Below are 27,935 nucleotides of genomic sequence, written 5' to 3'. Positions count from 1 at the left end.
GGCGGCCCCGCCCGGCCGGCGCGGGGCGGCTCCGTTTGACCGGGAGCGCTGGGCCCGGCCCGGGCGCCTGTGGGTCCCGGCCCGGCGTGACCCGGTTCGGGTGACCCGGCGATGGCAGTGCCGGAGGCGGTGCCGGGCCGGCAGCGGGCCCTGGCCGCCGGCTCGCCCGTGGACTACATGAGCATCACCAGCTTCCCGCGGCTGCCCGAGGACGAGCCGAGCGGTGCGGCCGAGAGCGGCCTCCGCGCCCGCAAGGAGGAGGACGCGTTCCTGGGCGAGCAGGACACGGGTGAGGGGCGGCGGCAGAGCCCGCCCGCGGCCCCCGGCACCCCCGGCCCCGGCCCCGCGCCCGGAGCGGGGCTCCCCGGCTCCCGCCGTCCCTGCGCCCCGGCCCCGCCTTCACCCTGAGGGGCGGAAGGCAGCCAGGGATCCGCGGGTTCGGCACGGAGCCTCCCAGGGCTGCCTGGAATGTGTTCTCCCACAGCCAGCTTGGCCTTCCAGCCTGGACCACTTGTGCATGGCCTCCTTGCATGCTCCTTGAGCATCTCTCCGCCTGGGATGCTCCTTGAGTATCCCGCCACCCTGGGGTGCTCTGTGCACATCCCTCAGTCCGGGATGCTTCATCCCTCCGGTGCTCAGCTGGAATAAAGTCAGGTGATCGTTTGATCTGTGAGAAAATCCTCTGCCTATTTTTAACTGATTGTTTTCTCCTCCATAGCTGAGCGAAATGCTGTTTCTCCCTCATGTTCTGTTTCTTCAAGCGGTATTGCCCTTCCCCCTGGGGTTGGTTCCCAGTCCGGGTGCCTGTCAGCCCCCAAGCCTATGTTTGCACAGCCCCAGGCTCCCCTTACCGTCTGCCCTGTGCCATCATGCCCACGGGTGAAGCTCCCGTTGCCTGTTCCCACCCTGTGCTCTCCTGACTGTTGAGGCAGAGCCGCTGCCTGCAGCAGTGTGAGAGCAGCTCCCCTGGAAGCATGAGGGCTCTTGTCACACAGCCAGAATCTGGTGCAGTTTTGGCAGTGCCAACAGCTGCAGGTGAGGTGGCTGGAGAAGAGAGCTGCTGTTCTCCTCACACTTGTTGCAGGAGCACCTGCAGAGCCCACCAGCATTTCCAGTCTCTGCTGTCTCCTCTGTAGCAGCTCCAGACTTCAGGTGGCCCTGCTTCTCCAAAGCATTGTCTCCTCCATGAAGCCATGACTCCTTCATGGCCCCACGGAAGCCAAGTGGGATTTGGTGGCTTCTTTTTCAAAGCATGCACATTGGTGTTGGGATGGGCAGCTGTGCATTGGCTGTGCAGGCTGCTTCTGCTCCCATGTGACCCCTTCCAGCTGCTCCCATCCCCACACCGTGGCTCTGGTGTCCCTGTGTGACACCAGTGGTCACAGAGACTAAAAAGAGGATGTCTGAGGCAGAGAATGTGGAGGTGCTTCACGGTGGGAGGGCTGTGGTCTGCCCTCTTCTACAGTTGCTTCCTAGGTGTTCGTGTCCCCTCATGCTGGGCTGGCCTGTCACCAGTGGGAAGGGATGGTGTCCTGGAGTCGAGCTCACTCCTCACTGTTTCCCTGCAGGTGGGGCTGGGGCCTCACTCGTGTGTGCCAGAGGCTGGATGTGACATCCCACCCCAATGGCAACCCCTGCCAGGCCGGTTGTGGCCCCCACTGAGGCCACCAGCCAGTCCTCCTGCTCAGTCCAGCTCACTTAGACCAGGCCCCATGAGGAGCTCAGTGTGTGCTCAGAGACTCGGGCTGCAAAAGCTGAGCCTTTCCCAGTCCCACTCCTAAACCACCACAGCAAATGAGATTAAATTCACCCTGAGAGGATTCCCTGGCTGTGGGAGTTTACTCCTGGTTGCGGCATCACTGAAATTAAAACTCCTTCCCTCCCTGGCTTCAGGAGAGCTGCAGCCAGGTCAGGTTAATGTCATGACAAGGACTGGGCTGGCAGTGCCCATAGTGATACCTAGCACCTGCCAGACCAGACAGACAGGCAGTTGATGGGGGATGTGGGCTTTCCTGCTCACTCCCCTTCTCCTTTTCCAAACCCAGGAAACATTTGTATGGAGGGACATACATTCTCGTCTCTTCCACTTGGTGCCCCTCTTTTTCCACTATGGATGCACAGAGTACTGCAACCCCTGAAAAAATTCTTTCAGGAGCCCTGGATGATGCCCTGAGCTGCTGGGTTCCCTTCAGGGCCCATGAGGGGTGGGCAAAACCTCACAGCTGCCCCAGCAGCTCCATGTGCTTGGCAGCAACGGGACGGGCAGGGCATCCTTAGCTGGTGTTCTCCCAGCAAAAGGGCAGCAGCTGACACTCACAGAGATTCAAGGCATCTTTCAGAGCAAAACCAAGACTTTTTCATCCTGCTGAGGCCCAGCAAACACCTGCCGCACTGCTTTGCCATCTTGGAGCTGGGTGTCCAGTGTGTGGCTTCATTTCAGAGTGGGCCTCATCTGCCAGAGGAAGCAAGGAATTAAAGCAGAGTCCTTCCTGCAGAGGAGCGAGCGGATGTTCCAAGGCCTCCGGTTTGCAGGTTTGCTCCTCCCTGCCCTCACTTCTCTAGAGGGATTTTCTGTGCCCAGGCCAAATGTTTTGCTCTACCTCTGCTTTGCTCAGGTGTTTTAGCTCAATCACAGCTCCAAGTAAAGCTGCTGCATCTTTTTTCATATCTTAATTTCCTCTTCTTCAGTCCTGCTGTATTTCAAAGACCTGTTTGCTGTGTTAAGAACCCCTCCAGATGGAGCATAAGAGAGGGCCTGTCACTGAAGGCTGATGAATGGACTGAAATGGAGTAAAAATTCAAGGGTTTTTCATCTCTCTCAATCTCCAGGGAAGTCAGTTTGGAATAACCAGAGCTAAAGAAAAGGATCAGTAAAATGACTCAAAGCACGATCTGAGCCAGAAAGGCTGCTGAGAGCTGGGATCAATAGGGAAGGTGATAGCTTTGCTGGAATGGGCTCAGTGTAATGTTAGTGCTGGGTAAACACTGCAATAAGAGCCCCAAGTTGCTCAATAACTCACACCTGTTTTCTCTCTGTTGCCCACAAAGACCCAGACTCCTTCCTGAAGTCTGCGCGTCTGCAGCGCCTGCCCTCGTCCTCCTCAGAGATGGGGAGCCAGGATGTGTCCCCTCTGCAGGAGACCAGCAAGGACCCCTTCTCAGGAGACTGCAGCTGCCGGCAGGATGGGCTGACCGTCATCATCACCGCCTGCCTGACCTTCGCCACTGGTGTCACTGTGGCCCTCATCATGCAGATCTATTTTGGGGACCCTCAGGTAAGACAAAACAGCGTATGTTATTTGTAAAGTATGGTTAGGCTTTGGCTCCAAAGAGGGGAGAGCTCCCTGACTTTCCTCCTGGTCAGCAGTTTGGCAAGTGGAGTACTGGGGAGCCATGGCTGGTGTCAGTGAGGCCCTGGGTGCTCAGTCTCCCCCATGGTTCAACCCCAAATTGGCTTGAAAGTCTTTTCCTCCACCTGGAGGTTGTGCTTGGAGAACCGAGCCAGACTCTCAGAGCTTGCTGCATGGCCAGGGTGTGGGGGGCTGTGTCAGGCAGGTTTGGGGGTGCTGCTGGGGGAGAACAGACAACCCCACTGCTGTGACTGCAGCTGTGGTTTGAGCCAGGTGGGAGTGCTTTCAGAAAGTAATCCTTAGTTAAACAGTAGGCATCTTGTCCACTTGTACAGTTTTGTGGATTGTGGGCATACGTGCCCAGATTCACCTCTGGAAGATTCACCCAGGACTAAGCAGGGAAGTAGCTGAAAACAGAGATGAACCTCCTGATAATCTCTCCCACAGCCCAGTGCTAGATTGCACAGCCAAGGCAGCATGGCCACAGGGTTGGATTCTCCTGCAGAACTTCTGCCAGGGTCACAGTCAGCCAGGAGTTACCATCACCATCTCCATGTGCTGCCAGGACCCTTCTGTCTTTGCATGTCCCCAGGCCAGCCTGGCTCTTATTGAGATGCTGCAATTTGTGCCATAGGGATGAAAATCAACTCCTTAAAATATCATGTGACTGCATTAGCACAGCTCTGGCACAGGGATGAGAACAAGCTGTGGTCCTGGGGGCCTGCTGCATCCTTTACAGCTGTATCCCCATTCCTGGTGACTGCCTGGCTGCAGCACAGGGACAGCTCTGGGCTGGTGAGGGGCACAGGGAGACGAGCCCCCCAGCCTGGCACACAGAGTGTGGAAAGCTGTCTGAACTGGTGGCCGTGGCTACCTGCAGCTGCCCTGGAGCAGGGACGTGCCAAGGGACATACGGTTCCCACTGGCATTTGTTGGATCAGCCACGGCCCTGGCGCTGGCGCCAGGCCTCAGGTGCCACAGTGGTGGGTGCAGAGGCGGGCAGGAGCAGCCCTGCCCAGCGGTGCCCTCTCGTTCCGGCAGCTGTTCCACCGCGGCGCCGTGGTGACGGACGCCGCGCGCTGCACCGCGCTGGGCACCCACGTGCTGGCCAGGCACGGCTCCTCGGTGGACGCGGCCATCACCTCGGCCCTCTGCGCCGGCATCGTCAACCCCCACACCTCGGGCCTGGGCGGGTAAGTGTGGGGCACTCGCCCTCTGCTCTTGTCTTCAGGTGTCCTCAAGGGAGTGGTTTCACAGAATCCCAGGCTGGTTTGGGTTGGAGAAGCCTTAAAGCCCATCCAGTCCCAGCCCCTGCTATGGGCAGGGACACTTCCACTATCCCAGGTTGTTCCAAGCCCCATCCAGCCTGGCCGTGGACACTTCCGGGGATGGGGCAGCGTACACCAATGCCTGGTTCCCCTACCTCTCTCTCAGACAGAGGAATATTTCTTCCAAATACCTGATGTAAGCCTGCCCTCTGTCAGTGTAAAGCCATTCTCCCTTGTTCTGTCACTATCTGCCCTTGTAAAAAGTCCCTCTGCAGCTGAAAAGTGCTTCCATGGCAGTGCCAGGCTCAGGGTGTGGTGCCAGGACTCTGACATCAGGCAGTGGATGTGTCCACATCTGTCACAGTGACCCTTCCTGTGCTCCATGCTGTCAACACAGGACAGAGACCCCCAGGCAGGGAATTGTTTTTGCTGTAGTGGCTGCAGGGAGCATCCCAGCCCCAGTCTCAAGAGGGCTGGTGAGGGTCAGAGGAAGACATGGTCCCCCAGCCACGTGAGCTGCGCCAGGAGCTACAAACACCCTGGACTCAGTCCCTCCCAGTGCTTTCAGAGCCCAAGTCCTGCCTCCCACCAGCTCTGCTCCTGAGGCTGAGGTCTGGAGCCCAGCTCCAGGAAGTTGCCAGGGAGGGGTGTCCTTCTCCCAGCCCTCATTCCCAGGGTGGCATCCACGTGAGCCTGATGCTCCTCGCTCTGCAGGAGGGCTCAGCACCTGATCACTGCTCCAGCTGCACCACCCATTGCTGCTGTAAGCAAACACCCTCTTTTGTTGCAAAACTGCTCAGATTAGAAAGAAAATCCCAGATGGTCCCAGCCTGGCGGTGGAACAGAGCCAGTGGCTCCATGACCAAGAAGGCAGGGACTGCTCCAGCCTCACCTGGCTCAGCCTAGGGCTGCCTGTGTCCCACACCAGCCCTGCCTTGGCTGTCCTGGTGTGTGCCCTAGGGAAGGACAGCAGCATTTGCTGCTACTCTGGCCACCCCGTGGCCCCGCTGGGGCTGGTGCCCTGGCACAGAGCCCCTTGTCTCCCTGGCCCGGCCCCGGCCTCAGCGCACCCCAGCTACCCTGCCGCGGCCGCTGCAGGGGCAGCCGCTGCCACGCCCTGCCCTGTCTCGCCGCAGGGGCGGGGTGATGCTGGTCCACGACATCCGCAAGAACAGGAGCTGGGCCATCGACTTCCGTGAGGTGGCTCCCTTGGGCATCCCGCTGGAAGGGGACCTGCAGCAGGACACCAAGGTGAGAACCAGTATCCCACAGCCGTTGTCTCCAGGGCTGGTGTCTCCAGCTCTCCTTCCTCCAACTTTCAGACTGAGGGGCAGATGCCCAGCAAAGCAGCAAGAGGTCTCTCTCATCATAGGAGATCCTGGGCCCTACAGACATGGGGAATCTAGAGAAAACACTTCTTTATCAGCCCCAAAATGCATGCAGAGCTCTGGGGAGTAAAAAGGTACATCTCTGTGGTAGCAGGGTGCTGGGAGAACAAGAACCCCAGGAAGGAGCATAATCCCAGGTTGTCCTGCTGAATTATCTCTCCTGACCAAACTGGGTTGAGAACAAGATTTAATTTGCCTCTCTCCTTCCAAAACCTTTTATTCCATAGTAAAGTGTGTTGCTACAGACTCTTCCCTTCTCCTAACTATGCAGATAATTCCAAAGTAAGCATGATTTGCACCTCCCCTTGCAGTTGGGGACCATGTCTCATGTCCTCATGGGAAGGAGACTACTCTCTTCTTTTTTGTTCTTCCTCTTTTACAGCCAGGTCTGCTTGTAGGGGTGCCAGGCATGATCCTAGGAATGCACCAGGCACACCAGTTACATGGCAGGTAAGACACGAGGCTGGCACAGGCTGTGCCCTGGGGTCCCTGTGGGAAGCTGGGAGCACACAAGCTCTTGCCATCAGACCATGTTCTCAGTCACCAGTCAAAACCATCAGCTAAGAGGTACTTGGAGGCTTGTGTTGAAAGAGATGTTTATTTTTTGCTATTTCATGTACAAAAGAAAAAATTCAGCTTGGTCACGTTTTCTGCAAAGTGACCTGTTGGCTAAGAAGATGTACAAAAATGTTCTGTTAGAGCTGCAGCACACGGTCTCACATGTCTGTGCATTTTCATGCTCTCTTTAGCTGGATCCTAAGAAGTATGCCTGTCCTTGGTGTTCTGTTGGGATATGGAGGGATCTAAATGCCTTGCTCATGACCAGAGCCTGGCTTGAGCTTTTGCTGCTGAGACAGCCCTTTCCCCATGCATGCACTGCCATTCTCTCTGGGGCACATCCTGGAGCACTGACAGGATCCTGTCAAGGAGAAGCACTGAAAGTTCAGTGCTCCTTTTGGCCACTGCTGGCCACACGGCCTGGTCTCCCAGGAGCCCCTGACTGCAGAGCCAAGCCCTATGCTTGCTGCCCACCACCTGCCCCACTGCAGCCCTCCAAGGCCCATTTCTCCTTGTCCTCTCTCCCTTGGCAGGCTCCCGTGGTCTGAGCTGCTGGGCCTCGCGGCCGGTGTTGCCCAGAACGGCTTTAACGTCACACATGACCTGGGTGAGTAACTGATGGGCAGCTCAGGGCAGTTCACTGTGCAAGGCAGCTGGGGATGCAGCGGGTTAGTCATGGGAAATCAAGGCTTTGTGGGCATGGAGATTGAATGGTGTTGGGAGGTGAGCAATGCGTGAGCCACGGTCTGCCAGGGGACAGCGTGGTGGCAGCCAAACGGGAGCCCTTTGCCATGGCTGGGCAGAGCCAGGGCAGAGCAGCCACACTGGGCAGTGCCCAGGGCCAGGCAGGGAAGGGTGCTGGGGTTTCTTTGGGTTTCTTTCCCAGTTCCAAAGGACCAACGATCCAGCTCCCCTCTAGTTTTGAAAGAGGGCCAGAGGCAGCAGCAGGCCTTCAACATCCCCATCAGGTGCACAGTGACTCCAGGTCCTTTGTGCCTTCCTGACCCCTGTTTTTTCTGGATGTCCTTCCCCTTCTCACCTGCAGCCAAAGCCCTGAGTGAACGGAAGGACCTGAACTACTCTGAGCGATTCCAGGAGATCTTCCTGCCCGACGGGCAGCCCCTGCTGCCGGGGACGTTCGTCCGGCGCCTGGACCTGGCGGCCGTGCTGCAGCTGCTGGGGGCAGAGGGGGTGTCAGCCTTCTACAGCGGGAACCTGACCCAGGAGATGATCTCTGAGGTGAGCCAGGACTGCCCCTGGCACCTGCCAGCCTGGGCTGCCACCTTCTTAAGGTGACAAACTGGAGGTAAGCCAAGTGCCAGCATAATGATGGGGACAGATGCCTCCTTTTCCTTCCCTGTCCCCACAGTGGTGGGAGTGACACACAGGCCATTCTCCCAGTCTACAGAAGTGAAATCTCCATTTCCTCTATAACCAGGACAATCTGGAAGGAAAATAAAAATAATTTTAGGCTCTGGACTCTTTTCACTTGGGTGACAAAGCCTTTTCCCCCAGAACAAGAGGCTATTGAGAAACAAGTTGTTATGGATAATGGGATTGTAGGATAAAGACTCCAAGAAGATGGTTTAAAAATAAACTGAGTCTTGTGAGCAGAGGATTAGAAAGGCTTGGTCCCACTTGGGGTTGCCCTAGTTTAACTCCTGTTAGAGGTGCTCTGGATAAAATATCAGAACAGACAAGAAAAAAGCCCCCAACAACCCATAACAACTTTTATATCTGTGTGGCTGCAGTCGGGGTAGTTGGGGCACCATTTTATTGAGCCACCATGGTGATGCTCCTTCAATAGCTCATCAAGAATCTGGAATGTGTTCGTTCCACTCAAGCCTCAGACATCTGTGGGCTCTGTGTTTGGAAATCTACAGTTCTCCTGAACTATAGCAGAGGTGAAGGGTGGGGAGCAGGAAGAGTCCCAAGCTTGTGAGCATCTCCACAGCTAAACCCTTCTTTGTCACCATGTTCCCCTGACCTGGGGGCTGCCACAGGGAAGCACAAATTCTCTGTGGAGGAGCAAGGCCCAGGGTTGCCACATCAAAGACCCTCCTGACAAGCTCTGGGATCCAGTGCACAATTCCAGCTTGGTTGCAGAGCAAAGTGCTGCCTTCACAAAGTGTTTATTGTTCCAGTACAGGGAGGGCATCCATCTGGTGAAAACAACAGCTCCAAAACACCCACTCTTTGCTTCCAGGCACAGGTGCAAAACAGTGCTCTCTTGGGAATTTGGGATGTCTGCAGTGTGTGGCTGACTGGGGTTTATTCCCCTTTCTCTGCTCCTTATGCCCCATTCCCCACTGGCTAGGTGTGGGGAGCCAGGTCCTGGCTCAGCAGAGCCCTGGGGTTCAAGCAGCCTTTTTTTCTGGGGAGGAAACATGGATCCCAAGTAGGAGAGACATCTTTAGCAGCTTTGGGGTTGCTTGACATTCTGGCCCCACAGCATGCCCTGCACTAGCTGTCCTGCTCCAGTGATTCATTCAGTTTTGGCAGAGGAGTTTTCCTGCCAAGGAAGCTAGCTGGGTTGGAGATCAGAGCATGTAGGCATCCCAACAATCCCACCCTCTCCCTGAGAGCATTTTCCAAACACTCCTGGAGCTCTGGCAGCCTTGGGGCCATGCCCATTCCCTGGGGAGCCTGGGCAGTGCCCCACCATGCTCTGATAGTCCTCCCTCATCTCCATCATCAGTCAGCCACAGAGGACCTGCAGTGGAGGGAATGGCCCATCTTTCCTGTGCCAACCCTGGTACATTGTGCCTCTGACAGGAATCTTACAGGAAGACCAAGGCTACAGTAGACCCACTGTCAGGTGAAATAATTTCAAATAGGGTGAGAACAGTAATTTTTTTGGTTGATATTTCTCATGATGGCCACCTGCTACAGCCAAGCTCCTTGTCTCCTGGACCCATAATCCTGGCAGTATTCAATACCCCTTAACACACTCCTGTTTGCCAGCCAGGGCAGGGAAGGCTGCAGGGCAGGGCCAGTCCCCATCTTCCTGGGCAGACAGAATGTCCTGGGAGCACCCTTGGGTTGGGTGAGCTTTTGGAGGGGAGTGCAGACCCTTCCTGCAATGCTGAGCTGTGAGCCAGGTCACCAGGGCTGTGAAAGCACAGATATCCAGGGTATCCTAAAGAACCTGGCACTTGGCTCAGGAATCTCAGTGGAGTGTGTTTGACAGTGAGGGCTGTGTTGCACAGAGAGCCTTGGCCCAGGCTGCTCAGTGTGCACTGCTTTGCTCTCGTGCAGGTCCATGACTACGGAGGAGTCTTGGTGGAGGAGGATTTCAGCAATTACAGTGTCACTGTGGAGGACCCCGTGCACACAATCTATCGAGGTACTCCCTCACCCGTCGCCATGCAGCTCCAGGGGAAGGTTTTCTTCACCTTGCAAGGGGTGGAAACAGCATTGAGCAAGAGTTAAAGTCAAAGCTGTGCTGAAATGTCTGCAGAAAGGCCTTCCAAAGAGTTTCCTACTATTCCCTGCTGATGCATCATGGGTGGCTCAGGAGATTTTCAGCTCTTTGAAATGTTTTTTCCCTTAAAAGTCTAAAGATGCGACATGGTCATATCTTGATGCAACATCTCAATAGAAGTGGACCTACAGCTAAAGACAGTTCCCAAAGGGAAAAAAGCTAACTTTATGCAAGAAGGTTCTAAAATGTGAATATTTTCTAGCAGTCCCTGCATTTACCCTCCTTATAGCTGTAATGTTGCAAATTTTTTTAGGTAGCCTTCCAGTATGTAAAAGAGGTTTATAAAAAATGAGGGAAAGTGACTTTTAGCATGGGCAGAGAGTGACAGGACAAGGGGAATGATTTCAGACTAAAAGAGAAGAGATTTAGAATAGGTGTTAGGAAGCAATCTCTCCCTGTGAGGGAGGTGAAGCCTTGGCACAGGGCCCAGAGCAGATGTGGCTGCCCCATATCTGGAAGTGTCCAAGGCCAGGTTGAACGGGGCTTGGAGCAACTTGGGATAGTGGAAGGTGTCCTACCCATGGCACTGGATGACTTTTAAGATCCCTTCCAACCTAAACCGTTCTGGTTTTCTATGGTTCCATCTCCATTCTACCCTACTGCACTCTAGAAACCAACAGCCAGACAACGAGAACTGAATTTCAGAGGTAATAAAGCATCCCTGTTTGGGCTTCCTTCATCCTTCATGAAGAAACAGAAAGATACAGGGATGTTCTGGGAAGCCCTTCTCAAATCATGATGCTTTCTATTACTTCCCCTTGAATGTGGAAGGGTTTCCCTGTCCTCATGGATGAGTGTTCTCACTGGATGGTGTCTGACAAAAGCAGCTTCATTCCTCTTCTCTTCCCTCCACAGGGCACCTTGTTTTCACCCCCCCACCTCCACATGCAGGTCCTGCACTGATCTCAGCACTGAACATCCTCGAGGGCTTTAACATCACAAGGCAAGGATCCAGAGGGAACATCTTGCACTGGATGGTGGAGGTGAGAGGAGGTTCAACATTTGGCTGAATTGCTTATGCTGCTAGAGAATGATTTCTTTATTTTGTGGTTGTACAAAAATATTTGTAGGTTATTCCCAGAGAAGAATGCACAAATAGACTGCTAAGGTGTAAAACTGAGCAGTGCTGCTGTCTCAGAGGCTGAGCAGAGGATCTTTCCTGCTTAGGAAGAGCTTTTTCAGAACAAACTGTGGCTTTGTCCATGTCTTGTATACAGTCATCTCTGCAGAATGACCCCACAGCACCTGAGGGTTGTCCCATTAAGTTCCTCCACCTCTTAGCTCCAGTGGCCCTGGCCACTGCAGAGCACCTGAGGGCACTGCAAGGTGTGCTGCAAGAAAAGCTTCTACATGGTGATCACAAAGAAAACTGACCCAATATTTCATAATAAAAAAAAAATGATCTCTGAGGCCCAGAATTTTTCCAGTATTTAGGACTGTCATGCCAAAACATTCCAGATTTCAGGAGGTTGAGCAAGTGCTCTGTCTCGTGCTCTGTAAGCAGAGTTGTGCTCTTAAATGTTCCACAGATGCACAGATGGGGTTTATGAGTTGGAATTTACAGATCCACAGCTGGGCTTTATGAGCTGGGAATTTTAATTGAGGATTTAACTACATCCTTGTAGCAGACAGGACAATGGGTGCTTGGAAGTGTCTCAGCAAAAATGCAGCAGCTGGAGGTGTTACACACTGCCGAGGCACAGGAGGTTGATTCACCTGAGTAATTTTTGAGCTCTCTTCAGGAAGCTTTGGGTGAATCTATTTCCTCTGCCAAGAGTTTCACCTGCTGGTTATCCTAGAGCAGCAACCTCCAGCTCCAAGGCAGTCACTTCAGGAGATGTGTAACCCTGATTGCCTGGGTCCCACAGCTAAACATGTGGCTGAGGTTCAGTGCTAGGCCAGCTTCAGGTATCCAGCCCTGGGACAACCAGGACCAAGGTTAAGAGGTCCTTAACCACTGGGGTGGACATGCTCTGCTGTTTCCATGGAGCTCTTCCCTGGCCTCCAAGCCCTTGTCCCCCCCACATGGTGTGGTGGTCAGGACACTGCTCCATGGAAATGCTGCCTTCTCCAGAGGTTTGTCATGTTCTGCTCTCCACACAGTTGATAACCAAGGAGAAGCTGTTGCTGTGTGGCACTTTCCACACCAGCAGTCACACCTCGCTGGCTGCCTGCAGGGGAATGTTCTGGATCCTGAATGACCATGGCCCAACCTGCAAGCTGAATGTTGAGTGTGTTTCTGTTCAGCCTTTCTCTCTCAAGGCTGGCTTGGCTGAGGAGCAGCTCTCTCTCTCCTCATGGCTCTGCCCTGGCTATGCTGTGGTCCCAGGGCTGGATAAACCATGTCCTTGAAATTGCATCTTCCCATTTTCAATGGACTGGCTCAGGCAGGATTCTGCATGCCTGAGAAACCAGATCTTTTCCTCCTTTTGCACCATCATTCCCTGATGTGTGCTGGGACTGATGCTTTCTGTTCAAGCCCTTTGGGTTGTTTACAGCCAGCTGGGGAGCAGAACAGCTCATTTCTGCTCAGCACTGGTGGGCCAGCAGAGCTGGGGCCCAGAGGCAGCAGTGAGCCCAGCACACCCTGTCCCTTGGGATTCAGCCTGGTCTCTGCTGTTGTGGTGACCACTCAGGAATGGAAAGAGAAGCTAAATGGCATCCTGGAGACCCTGTGTGCCAGCTGGCAATGAGGCTGAACCACTGAGCTGGACATTAGCTCCTGCCAGGGATGTTGCACTTGTGGCTTCCCACTGACAGAAGGCAGGGTTAGATGGGATATAGGGAAGAAATTCTTCCCTGTGAGAATGGTGAGCTGCTGGCAGAGGTTGCCCAGAGAAGCTGTGGCTACCACATCCCTGGTAGCACTCAAGATCAGGTTGGAGAACTATGGGAAGGTGTCCCTGCCCATGGCAGGGGGATGGAATGTGGTGAGCTTTAAGGTCCTTTCCAACTCAAACCATTCTGTGATTCTGCGGTTGTGCAAATGCTGCTGGATTCACTTGGCTCCTCCAGCACAGTTTGCCATGCTGGACTGAGGCTCCTTGGTTCCCATACCCACATGTGGCAGCCCTTTGCACTGAAGTATTCCCAGAACCCAGACTTCTGGTAATTTTTCTTTATAAGCTTTAGCCTACACACCAGGACACCAGATACCTCTTCTAGTTTGGAGTATCAGAAGTTGTATTTCCAGGGCCACATAAATGTTTTTCCTTTCCCTTCTCCTCTCCTCTCCTCTCCTCTCCTCTCCTCTCCTCTCCTCTCCTCTCCTCTCCTCTCCTCTCCTCTCCTCTCCTCTCCTCTCCTCTCCTCTCCTCTCCTCTCCTCTCCTCTCCTCTCCTCTCCTCTCCTCTCCTCTCCTCTCCTCTCCTCTCCTCTCCTCTCCTCTCCTCTCCTCTCCTCTCCTCTCCTCCTCTCCTTCTCCTTTCTTCCTTTTCTTTCTTTAGACACTAAAAATAGCCCTGAGTCTGGCGAGCAACCTGGGAGACCCATCTGGTGACATGTCTGTCACTCACACAGCAGAAGGCATGGTGAGGTATGTCTGAGGAGGACAGGCAGGTGACAGTTGCAGGATGTGTGGGTTGGGTATTGTTCTTGGGTGTGCTGTGCCCTGAGCTTTTTCTCCCTCTGTTTTATGAAGGAAAGGTCAGACCCTGAGTGTCCTCCCAGGGCTCATTTTTTAACAAGGATCACAGCTGATCACAGGCACGGGGCTCTGGGGATGTGTCACAGGACTTCCTCACTCAGAGGTTTCCTGGAGCCAGCCTGAACTTGAGAGTTCCTCCCACTCTGGCACACCTTTAAACATTTCCTTTGAGTGGGTCAGACAAACAGCCATCTCTGGTCACACGTGCCACTTCTGCCTCTTCCTGCCCCTCTGTGGGGCTCAGGACCTTGCAGAACACCCAGATGTGCAGGAGAGGCCAGGCCTGGGGTTTTCAGCCCAGCTTCCCACCTCAGAGCCAAGCTGAGCCATGGCTGGTGTTTGGGCTGGGCCTGACTTGCCCTCCTGCATTCAGCTGGGATTGTCACCTTGGCCACTGGGGGTGGGTTTACTCCTGGTGAGGGCAAACAGGGGTAGACAGAGCCTTTGGAGGTTCATAGCAGACTGAGTGCCTCTCTGTGCAGACTCAGCCACCTTGTCACCCCTTCCTTCCTCAGGGGTGAGCCAGAACAGCCCCCTGTCCTCATGCAGCCCCTCAGGGACACCCAGCCCTAGCTGTGGAGACACCAGGACACGTCCAGCTCCCCAGGCTCACGGCTTGCTTTCCTCTCTCCCTCCCTCCTTGCTGAAGTAAATCAGAAGCCAGTTCCCTGCGGCAGCTGATCAATGACTCCCAGTCCTTCCTGTCTGTGCCTCGTTCCCCCCTGGAGAGCGGGGCTGCTGCCAGCCAGGTCCTGGTCATGGGCCCCGATGACTTCATTGTCGCCGTGGTGAGGTAAAGGCTTGGCCTCTGCAGCTCGGGGTGGGAGCAGGGAGGAGGGAGTAGGTTCAGCAGGACAGGGTGGGACTAGACCTAGGTCAGCCAGGCTGCTCTGTCCCAGTCAGTCCTGCAGCAGAGGAATGGGAGAGTGGGGTTGAGATGTGTGGGCTGGTGCTGCTCTGCCCTGTGCAGTCTTAGAGCCTCTAACAATGGCACATGGCTGCAGTGGCCTGTACCTGCTCCCTGGGGAGAGGTGGTGGCCAGTGTAGGACTGATGGAGCCAGATCCATCTCAGCAAGGGGAATCCTCAAACATGGGGAGGGACAGACTGCTGTGGCATATGTGTCTCCTGCTCCTAAGTGCACTGGTCTCTCCTCAATCTCACCAGCCCTAGAGAACCATCAAAGAATCTCTGTCAAGACAAGATTGGACAGGAAGTTGGAGCCTTGAAAGCCTCGAGGTGTACAAACATCTCTGGGATGATTTTTATGAAATTTCCTGTGTTTCTTTTCAGTTCTTTGAATCGTCCCTTTGGCAGTGGAATAGTAACACCCTCTGGAATCCTCCTGAACAGCCAGATGTTGGACTTCTCCTGGCAAAATAAAACAATGAACCACTCCATTCCCAGGCCGGTAATGAATGACGTGACAAATTCTTTATGTACCTTTTCTTCTTCCAATTTTATTCTCATCTTCACAACAGGGGAACTATTTAATGCCTTGTTAATAACAGAGACAACAGTGTGTAGAAAGCTGCTATTTTTCATTATATGAGCCACTGAAAGTGAGAAAACAGAGGGCTCCATGTCCATCAGTTATTATTACATTGCAGAATTATCAAACAACACTGTTACCTACTTTCCCTGCAGCCCAGATGCACTTTTAAATAACAATGTGGACTTGTATTAAGCAGTTTCTTCATGAACGTTGCTTTGCAGGTTAAAAAGTAACAAGTAGCAGGAAAAAATGTCCAGGTCTTGGAAAGAAACAGATGCAGACCTGTGCTGTTGGCTTCCAGGGCTGCCTTATGCATTGTAAAACCCTCTTCTTTGGGAGGGGGTGATGAGCCCCATGCTCCTTCTGTGGGAGAGTTGGCTTGTTGACATTTTTTGGTGCAACTTTTCCTCAACTGCAGCAAAACCTCCCTCAGCCGGGGAAGCGGCCGCGGTCCTTCCTGCTGCCCACCATCGTGAGGCCCTCCCAGGGGATGTGTGGCACCTACCTGTGCCTGGGAGCCAACAACGGGGACCGAGCCCTGAGCAGCCTCGTCCAGGTCAGTGCCGCGTCCTCCCCGAGCAGCTGCTCGCCCAAGGTGAGGAGGGTCCCCTCCTTCCCCTTCCTAATTGTCCCAGGCTGGGTCAAAACTGGTGGCCAGAGGTTACTGGTTCAGTCTTTGGTGTCACCAGTTCCACACTTGGGTTATTTCAAATCTCTAAGGGTTACCAGTTTACTTTTCTTGCACCTTGCCTAGTGGCACCACTCGTAGCTGTAGAGGAGAAGCATTCTGGCAAAATCTATAATGGCTTTTGTCATTTTAATACCTGTTCAAAACTTGTCTTAAGGATGATTAAGAAAAAAAGCAGCATTTTTTTATTTGGTGAATTGCAGGAAACTGGCAGCCCTTTAGCCCTTTTCCACATGAAAAGTTCCTTTTAGGGCATTCCCATCTGAATTCTTCCAGCTCAACACTGAATATAAATTGGGCAGTTCCTCTTAATTTATGATTTGTAAGGAGGTGAAGTACTTGCCAATAGCTTGATTGCATGTACAGCAGTAATGGATTGCTGAAAAGAAAAGCCTGAGAAAGGCTCCCAGTTTTCTTACCTTTTGGAAAGCATTATTCAGAGCAAAATTAAGCCAAGAACTGCTTCCCAGTGCTTTGTTTGGAGAAGTCACATGCTGAGCTTTTGGGTGTAACAAACACTTCTTTAGAGCTTACCTCATGTTCCAGACACACAACTCTGCTACTTTAAGTGCAGGAGCTATGTTACAAAAAGCCCATGCTATCCTGAAAATGTCCTGCTTTACAAGCAACAACATACAGGCCACATTCCAAGGACTTCTTAGTGTGTGCACACCCCTGCAGCAGTTCATGCAGTTTAGTAAATGATTCAAAATCTCCTTTGCCTGCTGCATGTGCAGATGCTGGAGCCACCAATTTGGGGGGTGCTCAGGAAGCTGGCTTCTCCTATTCTCATAGGTTTTTTTTATTATTGAGGATAATTTATTCTCTTGCAGGTTTTGGTAAATGTTTTAACGTTTAACAAGAATCTGAGTGAAAGTTTGTCACTTGGTCGACTTCACCCCCAGCTTCAGTCCAACACCTTGCAGGTTGACAGTGAGTATGGACACTGGGTGGGGCACAAAGGGACACAAATCCAGCAAGTTTAGGAAAAGAGCAGAATTTCCCTAGCACAGTGCAATGGAAGCACCACAGATCACCATGTTCTAGGGTCCCCAGGGGTGTAGAGGGTTTTGGGGAACACAAAAATCAGATTTCAACTTCTTCAAAGCTTGGAGCCTTTGCTGAGCCATGTCCTTTCCCTCTCGTCCTGGAAATGCTTCCTGACCCCTCTGGCACCACCTCTCCAAGCTCTTTCAGGTGCTTCTTCCCAGCCTTCCCTCTGTCCCAGCTCATCTGGCAGTGGCCTTGTCCAGTCCTTAAATCCTTCTGGAGATCAGGTGCCATGAACAATATCCAACTCAGCAAGACTGCAGCCTCAACTTCACCCAGACATGTGCTCAAAGCTTCTTTATTCCCACTGATATAAATTACATCCCTTCACTTTTCAGTCCATGTCCCTTAATTCCAGCACCTTGAAAAAAGGCAAGGTTTGTGGAAAAGCCTGTAGCTTGCTAGTGCTGAAAACACAGTATCAGTGCTGGCACTCTGCAGTCTGTACTGTCAGCTCTTGTCCTTGTTACTTTAAGTCTTGGTCTATTTGGTGTTTTTCACACTGCCCCAAACTTCACCAGAGCCAACCATAAGTGAAATTTGGTTCTCATTCCACACCAAATAGCCAAAGTTTCTGATCTTCCCCATTTCAGAGGAAAATATAAATAGGATCTGTCCTGCAGTGTACCCTGTAGACTTTGAAACTAAAATGGAATTAAATCTAAAACTTCACAAGGTCCTAATTTTTGAGTTTGGACATTCTGAAGGGGCAGCAGGCAGGTTCCCCCCACTGCAGGCCCCAGCAGTGTTAGACAGACCTTTGCATCACAGGCAGCACTGGTTTCAGTTACCAACTCTTCTTTTCAAATCCCTGCAGGTGAGTTTCCTGAAGAAGATATTGAATTTCTTGTGGCCAGGGGCCATCAGGTGGATAAAGTCCCAGTGGTGTCCCTGGTTCACGGGGCCAGGAGAACCAACAGTTTCATCATTGGCCTGAAGGACCCCAGGAGTGCAGATGCTGCTGGAGCCACCATCTTGTAGCAGCTGCCAGGGCCGTGTGCTGTGGCCAAGGCTGTCACATAACCCTGTGATGTACATGTCCTGAAGTGGCCCCTTCTCCAGCCCTCATACTGCTGGGAAGGTGTTCTGCAGCCCCCACCCCGACAGCACCAGAGGAGTTGGCAGCAGCAACATCCAGCTCTCCTTTTATTTTTCCATCATTTGGATTGCAAGCAGCCCCATCCTTGTTACAGGAGTGGCAGGAGCACTTTTCTTTTGGCAGTCTTGCTAATAGTTCAATCTTTCCAAAACCCAGTTCTAGCCAGCGTCTTACTTTTAGGGATCAGGAACATGAGCAAGGGAGAAAACAGCTGCTGCCGCTGATATTATTATTGATGATAATTATCCTCCTCTCCCTGTCTTTCCCAAGCTCCTTATTTGCTTCCAGTGCAAGCCAGTAATTAATACAGCCTGATGTAGTGTTTGTAGGTGCCTGCAGCTGGAATACTGGGGAGTCCTCTAATATTCCATCCGGGCCAGCTGATTTTTGCCAGCGTGCAGCGTCCCAGGGAAGTTCCTGTGTCCACGTCACTACATACCTTGAATTTTGGCAGTAAATATTTTGAATCCAGTTGTTGTGCAGACTCATTGGCAGTTTGATTTTGTAACCACGGGTTTTCAACAGGTTTAATAACTTCTTCCTCTTAACAACTTGTGCACCCCCAGTAGTTTTCCTACAGAGGTTCAACCTCCTCAGTGGTGAATTTCTGATTAATGGTAGTAGGTTTAACTTTCTTAGACACTTTTTGGAGATATCTTAGCAGTACTCCACAGTGAAAAAATACAGATCATGGACTGAAGACCACATTTGGATGGGTTCAGAGCTCTCCTTCCACTGCATTATCTCAGTCTGTTCCAAAAGCCTGGCTCATTCCTACTGAGAGGCTTGGAAATTTCTGCTGACTGAATTAATGGCTGTACCTTAGCTCTGTGTTTTAGTCCCAGTGAATCTATTGGAAAAGCTGAAGAGAGTGAGAGAAAAAGTAGAAACCAAACCAAACACTACTGAGATAAATTTCTGTCCACAGCATGTAGTGAAAATAAAAGAATGCTCTTGCACTTTGTGTCTGAAATTGAGAAGGGAAGAATACCCCAGCTGACATCTGCACCAGGTCATTCAGCCCACATCTGGACATTTCCTGTTCTTTTTGCTGGCTAGTTAGATACACTTGGCACTAAAAAAATTCAGAGTTTGATCATTTTCTGCAGTCTAAAATGTGATGATTTCCTTCATGGTGCACATGCACCCATGGCCACTGTACATATTATATATGTATGTCTGTTTATGGTTGTCTGGCTCTTTGATTTGGTGATCACACCACTCACCCCGACCTTGCTCCCCAGGCACCCTGTGACACTGTTTGTGCCACCCTCTGGCACTCGATGGCATGGGCTGATCATGGGGTGGTCAGGGCCACAGGGCAGATAATTGGACTAATTGTTCCCGAGAGCCGTGGATCCCAGAGCAGCCCAGTGAAGTATGGTGGGCTGAGTGAGGACAGAGGTGTTTTCGTGCTCTGCTGAAGTGCAGCCACCCATGAGAGGAGCACAGCACTCCCACTGACAGGACCCTCAGCAGCATTTCCTGTTCCAAGGGCATCCATGCCCTCAGCTGGGACAGGGCAAGCACAATGGTACATCTGTGCCTGTTCTGTGCCACCGGGAGGAGACTTCACCACAGGGACACCAAATCTGCTTATTCTCTGTCATCAGCACTAGAGCTGGTCACGGACCTCGGATGGAGAGTGTGTAAAGGTATCCTGGAGCAGACCTCTCCAGGCTCCGTGGGAAGGGAAGGAGGCAGTTTGATGGGTTGAACCTCTGGAAATGGTCTGGGGGTTTCTGGTCTGTCCCAGCCCAGATCTCTCCCTTGGGCATGGAGGTTCTCTATGAACAGCTGCAAAACATGTGGATGAGTCATTGTCAGTGCAGAACTTTGCATGAAATGTCACAAAACACTTCGAAAGATTAAAATGCTCCTGAATTCACCAGCTTCTGATCTGGGTACCGTGTATATGTTTGGGAATAAAAGATTTTGGTCTTGATTCAAGAGGGCACTCCTATATCCCAAATTATAATTTCATAGCAGTTATCCAGAAGATTAAAATAAAGCATGGTCTGAAGTGTTCTGCTTGATCATGGCCTGCATTGAAAAAAAAGAGAAAATTGAAAATCATTGGAAGATGAGACCTATGCCTCTGGGTTTCAGCTAAGAGAAGTAAAGGTATTCCAAATTGTTTCCCTTTTCTTTTTTTTCTGTTTAAAAGCAGCATCAGTATAGCACAGATGTATCAAACATGGACACCTTTAATCTGCTGATTGGCCTGGTGTCTCTGGTATTTTCAGCCCATCTGTTGTGATCTGATGAATTTAACATCTAATGAATTTAAGATCTGATAAATTTAACGTGAGGTACCAAGAAATACCTGATGTTTCCCTTGGTACAGGTGACATGGGCATTGTGAAATAAAAGGGTGTATTGTAGAAATGTGTGTGTACAGAGTACCTGTGCTGATTTCAGCCTGGCCCTTGCAGGCATCTGACAGCTCTAAAGCAGAATTTGTCCTGAAACTTTGTCATGGAAGTGTCAGTGAGGAACACAGAACACAAAATACAAAGGGGCTGAGAAAAAAACTATTTAAAAGGGAACAAAATAAACACAAAGTAAATAAATGTTTAAACGATGCCTTTACAAAACGTGACAAATTATGACCTGAAATGTGGCCAACTTGTTTCTGCCCAGGTTTGCAATACTCCCCGTCAATGTGTGCTGGTTTCACACGAGGATAAACTGGAGCCAGCCTCTGCCGTTGAGTTTCAGCAATTTATCCATGTTTTTCCCAAGGGCTGAACGCCCTCTCAGGCACAGGTGACAAACTGCCTGCTGGCTCTGGGCGCTGCTGCTCACCCGGGCACAGCGAGCAGCCAGAGGGGGACGAGCAGGAGCCAGCACTGCCCTCCTGCAGCGCGGGGATGGGGATGCTCAGGGCTTTGGGTTGTTCTGTTCCCGTCACTGTCCCGTGTGTGCCCGGGCACGGAGCGGGGCTGCAGCCTGCCCTGCTGCCAGCGCTCCGGGCGGGGCAGGGCTGCTGGGCTGGCCAGGGTGGCCACTCACTGCTGGCGTGGCTGGGCACAGGCCGAGGGAGCCCTGGGTACGGCTGAAGAGCAGCCCTGGGCACGGCGCTTGTCCCCGCACTGCGGCAGCCCCAGCAGCGCGTCCTGCCCGTGCCCGGGGGAGCGGGCACTGCCGGGGCAGGGAGGGCACGGAGCAGCCGCTGCTGGGCCCGTAGGTCCGGACCACCGTCCTGCAGCTCTACCAGCGCCACCGGAGGAGTCCCTCAGCTGGGGCAGCAAGTCTGGAAGTGCCATTGAGTGTCACCTCCCGGGTACCCGCTGGGACTCCGCCCCGATCATCTCAGAGCCCCCTTCCGCTGCTGCCCAGCTCGACAGGGCTGGTCCGGGGCAGAAAGGGGAGTCAGGCCTCGGCAAACACCCTGCGAGGAAACCTGCAGCTCTTTTATCAACATCAAAACCACGGAGGGGTTGGTAAAGTTTTGCAAAGACTCAGATGAGGCAGGAAGAGCTCCTGTAGCACCCAGGCGTTTCCAGTGCTTTTGGAAAGCTTTTTCATACCTCAGTGATGGAAACTGGCCCCTGGCCAGGGAAAGGAAAGCTCTGACAGGCAGAGCTGCTTCCAGAGAGGCAGGCACCACTAGAAATGAAGCACACTTGTGTGAGGGCAGGTAGAGCAGGAGCACCAAGGCACTGACACATGCTGCCCTCGAAGGGCTCAGCAGTGCTTACAGCACTTTTAGGTGCAGATTGTCCTGGCAGAGCTGACCCTGGCTGCCTGTGGGGAGCATCCCGTGTTACAGCAGCTCCTGGGCAGCCATGGACCTTCGCCCACCAGGAGTGTTCCTGGCCCAGCCAAGACTCCCCAGCCAGCAGGTTCCACCTTTCCATGTCCTCGGAGTGGAGGAGGAGAGATGAACTCCTGTGCAGCCCTGCCTCAGCTGCCACATCTGTGGCAAACTGCCCACCTCTCTTTCTCACCACAGTCACAGTTTAACAAAACACCTCATCCAAAGTGAGAGTGACTGCAGTCCAACAGATCTCCTTCCCTTCTCTCCAAGTGAGCATTATACCAATGTTAGAGGGGAAATTATTTTCTGTGTAATACCTGTAATTTGAAAATACTGCCATATGAAAATGCATGTAAATAAACCTACCATTTTGATTGTCGTGATATCAAATGCCTTTGTGCTCTGTTGTGGACAGTGAGGCAGCTTAAACACCTGTTTCTGCTGCAGGCAGCCCTCCTTCCCTGCAGGCGCTCTGGTATCAGTCTACGTCATTGCTTTGCAGCAAAGCTTCAGCATCCCAAACAAACTGAGGGTCTGCTCCTGGATGAGTTCCACAAACAGAAAGACAAAAAAATTACAGGATTGTTTGGGTTGGAGGGCACCTTAGAGACTATCCAGTTCCAGCCTCTGCTCTGGGCAGGGACACGTTCCCATATGGCAGGTTGCTCCAGGCCTGTCCAGCCTGGCCTTGGGCACTTCCAGGGATGGGGCAGCCACAGCTTCTCCTGTGTTGTTTATGCTGTACAGAGCCTGGGCAGGACCCAGGAGCACCCAGGCTGTGCAGTAAGCTCAGCTCTGGAGGTCAGCCTGCAGCACACTGCTGCAGGGATGTGATGTGGCAGGTCCGGAGCTGCCCTGTGTTTTTCACCCCTCCACATCACATTATTCCCTTTTCCCCTCTGCCAATGGATGCCAAGGCCACCTGGGGGTCCTTCAACTGCTGGTCTCCAGCAGAGATGCCTCAAAAAGGTCTTTGGTTGTGTCCTGTCACCCTGGTGTCCCTTCAGCTCCCCTTTCCTTTTCCTTCCTTACCCTTATGACAAGGTTATTCTAAGAGAATTAGGGTTAATTTTAATAATGTGGAGACTGAAGCAGTTCTGGTCTTTCCCAGCAGTGAGCAGAAGCACTAGAAGCCATGGGAAGCAGTGTGCTCTGAAGAGTGAAGTGCATGTGCAGGCCTCAGCTGCTGAGGAAGGGAGGGCTGGTTGGCAAACTCCCTTTGTGGTTAGGCACAGGGAAGCTGTCCCTGTGGGATCTCTCAATCCCAGAGCAGAAAGTCACAGCTTGGATGGCTTGAGCAGATCTTGGTGGGACACCTCAGTATTGTGCTTCCAGCAAAGTTGGGTTTTGGAAAACAGCATTTGGCTGTTTTTGTTTGCTGAGGGATTTGAGACGTGCCTGGTACTAATGTGCATAATACAGATCAAACCAAACAAGCCAAGAATGCTGAGGGACAATCTGACATGACAAGAACAGCAACAGGAGTGGGAAGTTTTGGAAGTTTTTAGGAAGCAGTGCTATGGTGTCTCTGTGCTGGGGGTTGCTTTTGGGGAAGATGAGGCTGGAGAAGGAAGTTCAGTGCAGCTGGTTTAAGAAGGGTCTCATGAAACAAGGAAAACATGAAGTCACTTGAGAAAAAAGGGTGAATTCTTGGTACCAAAGAAATTTTCACTCAGCTTCCTTGTGTTTCCAGCCAATCCCAAAATCCAGGAGCAGGGCTAGGCAAAGCCTGGGAATCATCCGCATGAAGGCAAATGGAAACTCCTGGAGATATCAGACCAATGGAATGTTCTTCATGTTCCTCGCTGTCACTGATCCCCATCTCTTTGGGCCTGACATCTCAGAGGGTCTCAGGGGCTTAGGGGCCTTTGCCCTTGTCTCAGCACACTGGAGAAGTGCTGGAATTGCTCCCCAGAGGCTGTGGAAGACACAAAAAGGCAGGAGCAGAACAGAACAGGCTGAAGGATTCCTCAGCCCCTGCCAGCCCAGGAGATGCACTCTGCTCGCAGCTCTGACACAGCAGGACAGCTAACACTCCAGAAAAGTCCTGTGCTGACCATGACACCAATTGTTTGTTTTGGTGGGCTTTGTGGAAGGCAGTTATATGTGGACTTATAAATAGTGATTTTCTCTACATTGCAAGCAGTAATGCCCGATGAAATGTGGGTTTGTAAAAGGTTTTACAAAATAAAAAATGAAAATAAAAAAAAATTCCCTTTTTCACTTTGTTTTTCCAGCAGCATTCCATATGAAGCCAAGGGTGGCTGGCTCCAGCTGCACACACTCTCCTGAAACCCCTCCTCAGGCCACTGAACCTGCTTAAGCTACTGAATCATACGTGCTTCTGCAGGAACAAAGTCTTTATTTTTCCCATAAAGGACTTTTGATTGTTTTTCTGCCCTGAAATAGGAATTGCCACCTGTGTAATTTCTTCCCCAGTGCCAGGCAAGAGCTTTTGGCCACAGCAATGATGGGCAAGAAACCAGACATTTCGGAGGTTTTGTATGAACAATTTCTCATATTCATAAAGGATGCAGGAAGAGACAAGCCAAAGGGCTGTGTGCCCCGTGAGGGTCCCTTCAGCTGTGGAACCCCTCTGTCCTGAGGGGATTTAGGGATTTAAGGGATCTAGCATTGCCCCGTGGGGATTTTGGGCCCATGGGCCTGTTCATTAATCACATTAATGGACTTTTCATTGAAATTCAGCACTGTGGCCTTTGCCGAGTCCATACCACGTCCCTCCCTGGCTTCTTCCCCATCTCCCCACTGGTAAAATGAAAGTACGATTCAGTGATGTTCAAAGAGCCAGAAACCTTCGGGTGAAATGTTCTAAATCAAAACTCATCCGAATTAAAACCCTAATTTCCCAGAAACTTCCTATAAAGGCGCCAATTATTATTTTCTTTCTTCAGCTTCATCCGGCAGACACTTTGTCCCCACTCCCAGAAGCAGCCGCCACCGCGGGTGCCCTCGGGACAGCTCTCCGTGTGGCGGGGGCGCGGCGGGGGTGCCGTGTGGCGCTGTCCCCGGGCCGTGTCCCCGGGCCGTGTCCCCGGGCCGTGTCCCCGCCGTGTCCCCCCGCTGTCCCCCCGCTGTCCCTCAGGCCCGGCCGGGGGTCGCCGTGCCCCCCCCCGCCCCCGCGCGCTGGGGCGCAGGCGCGCGCGGGTCACGTGCGCGGCGCAGGCGGCGGAGCGGCGCTGGAGTCCCGGGCCGCGCGCGACCCCCGCCCCGCGCGCCCCCGCGGCCCCGCGCGCGCCCCCGGCGGCGGCGGCGGGTCCAGGTGAGGGGAGGGCGGGGCGGGGGTCGGGACGCGGCGGCGGCGGGGCCGGGGCCGGGGCCGGGGCCGGCGCTGGCCCGGGCGGGGCGCAGGCCGAGCCCGCGGCGCGGGGGAAGGGGCGGCGGGGCCTGGCGCGGCGCGGAGCGGTGCCGGGCCCGGGCGGCCGGCGGCGGAGCGGCTGGGCCGGGGGCGTTTCGGCGGTGCCGGCGGTGCCGGGGCGCCCGGCAGGAGCCTGTCAGCGTGCGGCGGCAGAGCCCGCCCGCGGCCTGCGGCCCCGCAGCGCCCGGCGCGGAGCCGACCCTGGCCGGCCCCGGCCGCGCTCTCCGGCCCGGCCCGGCCCGGGAGGGAGGGAGGGAGGCAGGGAGGGAGCGCGGCCGGGCCGGCTGCGCTGTCAGACGCGGGAGCTGCCCGCGCTCCGGCCGCTGTGTGAGCCGGTCCCTCAGCCCTGACCTCATGCGGGCGGTGACGCTTTGTGCCGTGTCAGCCGGGCCGCGTTGACGTTTCGCTTTTGTTCGAGTCCTCGGTGACTCTTGAACCAGTCGGAAAAAGGCTCTTCACTCGTCCCCTCCGTGTGATTTCTGCGTTTCTCTAAATTTCAGCTGCTTTAAAACCGTCTCAGGAAGCTCAGGGCTCTGATTCCGTCGCTGCTTTGGGGAATGGAAGGACAGAGCTCTTCTGTGCCCCTGCATCCTGGCAGCAGGTTGGAGCTTCATGAGCTTTGTCTGTCCATAATCCCTCAGCCTCCTCGTAGACACATTTTTGCTCATTCCCCTCGCTGGGAACTGTCGGGAAACCTTTCTCAGAGGTTTTATTGTAGTAAAACCTCTCTTAGAAGAAAGACCGTGCCTCTTGTTGGTTTTGTAATGATTGTGTGTTGTTCTGACCGGATCTTTAGCTAAGGCACCTTTCAGTATTTCCTATATGTGAAAACAACCACAAAGAACAAATCTGGCATTTTCCATAAAGGTTACCAAGCATAATGACCACAACTTTTGGATTTGGCGGCTCTTTTCAAGTTATAGCAGATGGTCTCAGCTTTTCTATGTATCTTGTGGAGTGAGAAACAAAGGTTTCAGGGCGTGTGGCCAGGCCGGGCTGCGCACAGTGTGGCTGCGAGGTGCTTGCCAGAGATTCTAAGTATCTACTGAGCCGTGTGGCTTCCTCAGAAACTTACCCGGCTCCAGGAGGAAATGTTTTACAGTAACACTGTGTCCGGACTCTCCTAGGAGAGGAAAGATCAGAACATTGGGGGCTGCACACATGTCTGACCTTCAGTTGAGAAATAACATTTCTTAGTATTTTGAACCCAAGGAAGGGTCTCCTATTAGGCATTGGATTTGGGCTGTAAATCTCCCAGCAGCTCTCTCCAGCCATTCCCTCTGGAAGGCCTGTCCTTCTGTAGGACTTGGAGGAAGGGGTTCTTTACAAAAGGCTTCCAGGTGATGGAGTAATTTTACATTTTTCTAGTAAAAAAATAGATGCTTCTCTAACATAAGAAAGTACTGTGAGTGGAGAAGCCAAAGAATTCCAGGTCCTTGTGCATCTGGAAGTGTTGGTGTTTCCATTTTTCAGTGGCTTAAATATTTGAAAGTACAGGTTGTGGAGGTAAATTTTGCTGAACTGCTGCAATACCATTCTTTGTGCTGCCTGAGCACGACAAAGATTCCTGCCTTTGTGGGAGATGTTAAATGTTCAACATGATAACTAAACCTTAAACTGGCAGTATATTTTGATTTTCTAGTACAACAGCAATTGCTTTTGGATGGAAGCTGGAGTTACAACCCGATTACACAGACTCACTAAATTTAATAGATTTGCAGTGGCAAAGGCTTTGCTGCTGAAGGGGTTGAAGAGTTAATGTGTCTGTAAGAGTTTGCATTGAGAATGGTGACATTTTATGGGTCAATAGAGAACCTCTGACGGGCAGAAGGCGTGATGAGGGTGTCTTTCAAAATCCTGTGGTCTCTGTTGAGAAATGCAAAGCTGTGGTGCAGGGATGGTGTGAGGGAACAGGAGGCCTGCTGGTGTATGGCACTGAGCAGCAGGACTTGACCCTTGGTGCTGCAAAAACTGCCTTCAAGCATAAGCTTTTTCCTTAATGCACAGCTGGCACAGAAGGAGTGAGAAAGAATGTGTAGGGCTCAGAAAAGGTGGGGGCCAGCAGTGGAAGGAGAAATAACCCCAGATGATACCAAGCTGAGGCAGAAGGGAAGATGCTTCATCAGGTGAGGTGTTTTCCATCTCCAGGCGAGTCTTTCCATTTCCACCAGCCAGACAAGCAAGACACCTTTGCTTTACCGGAGCCATGGGTATTTTGTGTTTTGTCTTGTCACTGTTACAGACTCTGCTGTCCCCTCCAGAGCAGGTCACTGATGTTCTTCAGCAGGAGCCACCCATTAATTGCAGATAACTGAACATTTCAGCCATGGTGTCAGCATGTTCCTGCATGGAGAGCTGGAGGTTGAGCTCAAGAGGATGAAGATAACTGAGATTGTCTTGTGCCCTGGCTAATTAGAGTGATGCTGCTAGAGTTTAAAGTTATTCTAAGCTTTGGATTACACAGGCTGGTTGGTAGTGGAAGTTTTCCAGAGGTCCAGGAGCTGGGGATTTTTCTCAGTCAATTGAGAAATCTTTTCATCATTTTCCATCCAGTGGAACAGCATCCCACCTGCACACTGAATGGCACATCAAAAATTGTTGCTGCAGTAGTCAAATTAGGAATAAGTACTGAATTGGTCATGTATATGTGAGAGCCCTGAGGCTGTAACTCAGTAAATAACTCTTTTTTATGCATTTGGGGAAAAAGAAAGGCAACCAGTGTGTGGCAGTGCTGATGGTTTGGGAGCTGGGGTGAGGGATGGAGACACATG

General features: G+C 52.6%; 2 protein-coding genes and 1 long non-coding RNA gene across 9 annotated transcripts in view; 2 read left to right on the top strand and 1 right to left on the bottom strand.

Moving 5' to 3' along the window:
- Window positions 1-19,913, top strand: GGT7 (gamma-glutamyltransferase 7). 2 transcript variants are annotated; one of them, XM_064391168.1, is made up of 15 exons: window positions 1-289; window positions 3,049-3,275; window positions 4,392-4,543; window positions 5,755-5,869; window positions 6,389-6,456; window positions 7,098-7,171; window positions 7,610-7,803; window positions 9,823-9,910; window positions 10,904-11,031; window positions 13,495-13,583; window positions 14,344-14,487; window positions 14,987-15,104; window positions 15,607-15,744; window positions 16,710-16,809; window positions 17,744-19,913. In XM_064391168.1, exons 1-15 carry the CDS (start codon window positions 112-114, stop codon window positions 17,905-17,907), a joined length of 1,977 nt encoding a protein of 658 aa, XP_064247238.1. In that variant the 5' UTR covers window positions 1-111; the 3' UTR covers window positions 17,908-19,913. The 2 variants fall into 2 exon arrangements, with proteins under 2 accessions (XP_064247238.1, XP_064247239.1); XM_064391169.1 differs by having other exon boundaries at window positions 147-654.
- Window positions 18,427-24,839, bottom strand: LOC135281879 (uncharacterized). Its single transcript, XR_010348321.1, has 2 exons — window positions 22,155-24,839; window positions 18,427-20,068 (listed from the first exon to the last, which is right to left on the bottom strand). It is a non-coding gene; the product is annotated as an uncharacterized LOC135281879 (long non-coding RNA).
- Window positions 24,840-24,953: 114 nt separating this feature from the next.
- Window positions 24,954-27,935, top strand: part of NCOA6 (nuclear receptor coactivator 6) — a 44,240-nt gene continuing 41,258 nt past the window's right edge. For 3 of the 6 annotated variants that reach the window (XM_064391634.1, XM_064391638.1, XM_064391639.1), the window contains exon 1: window positions 24,954-25,068. The gene's annotated coding sequence lies outside the window, so the exon portion shown is untranslated. Of the gene's footprint in view, window positions 25,069-25,497; window positions 25,766-26,705; window positions 27,291-27,935 lie in introns of those variants that run through there. The other 3 variants (XM_064391637.1, XM_064391635.1, XM_064391636.1) reach the window with 3 other exon arrangements.

The sequence above is a fragment of the Passer domesticus genome, chromosome 16 (assembly GCF_036417665.1).
Source record: "Passer domesticus isolate bPasDom1 chromosome 16, bPasDom1.hap1, whole genome shotgun sequence".
Taxonomy (NCBI): Eukaryota; Metazoa; Chordata; class Aves; order Passeriformes; family Passeridae; genus Passer; species Passer domesticus.
This window is presented reverse-complemented; position numbering and strand designations above follow the sequence as displayed.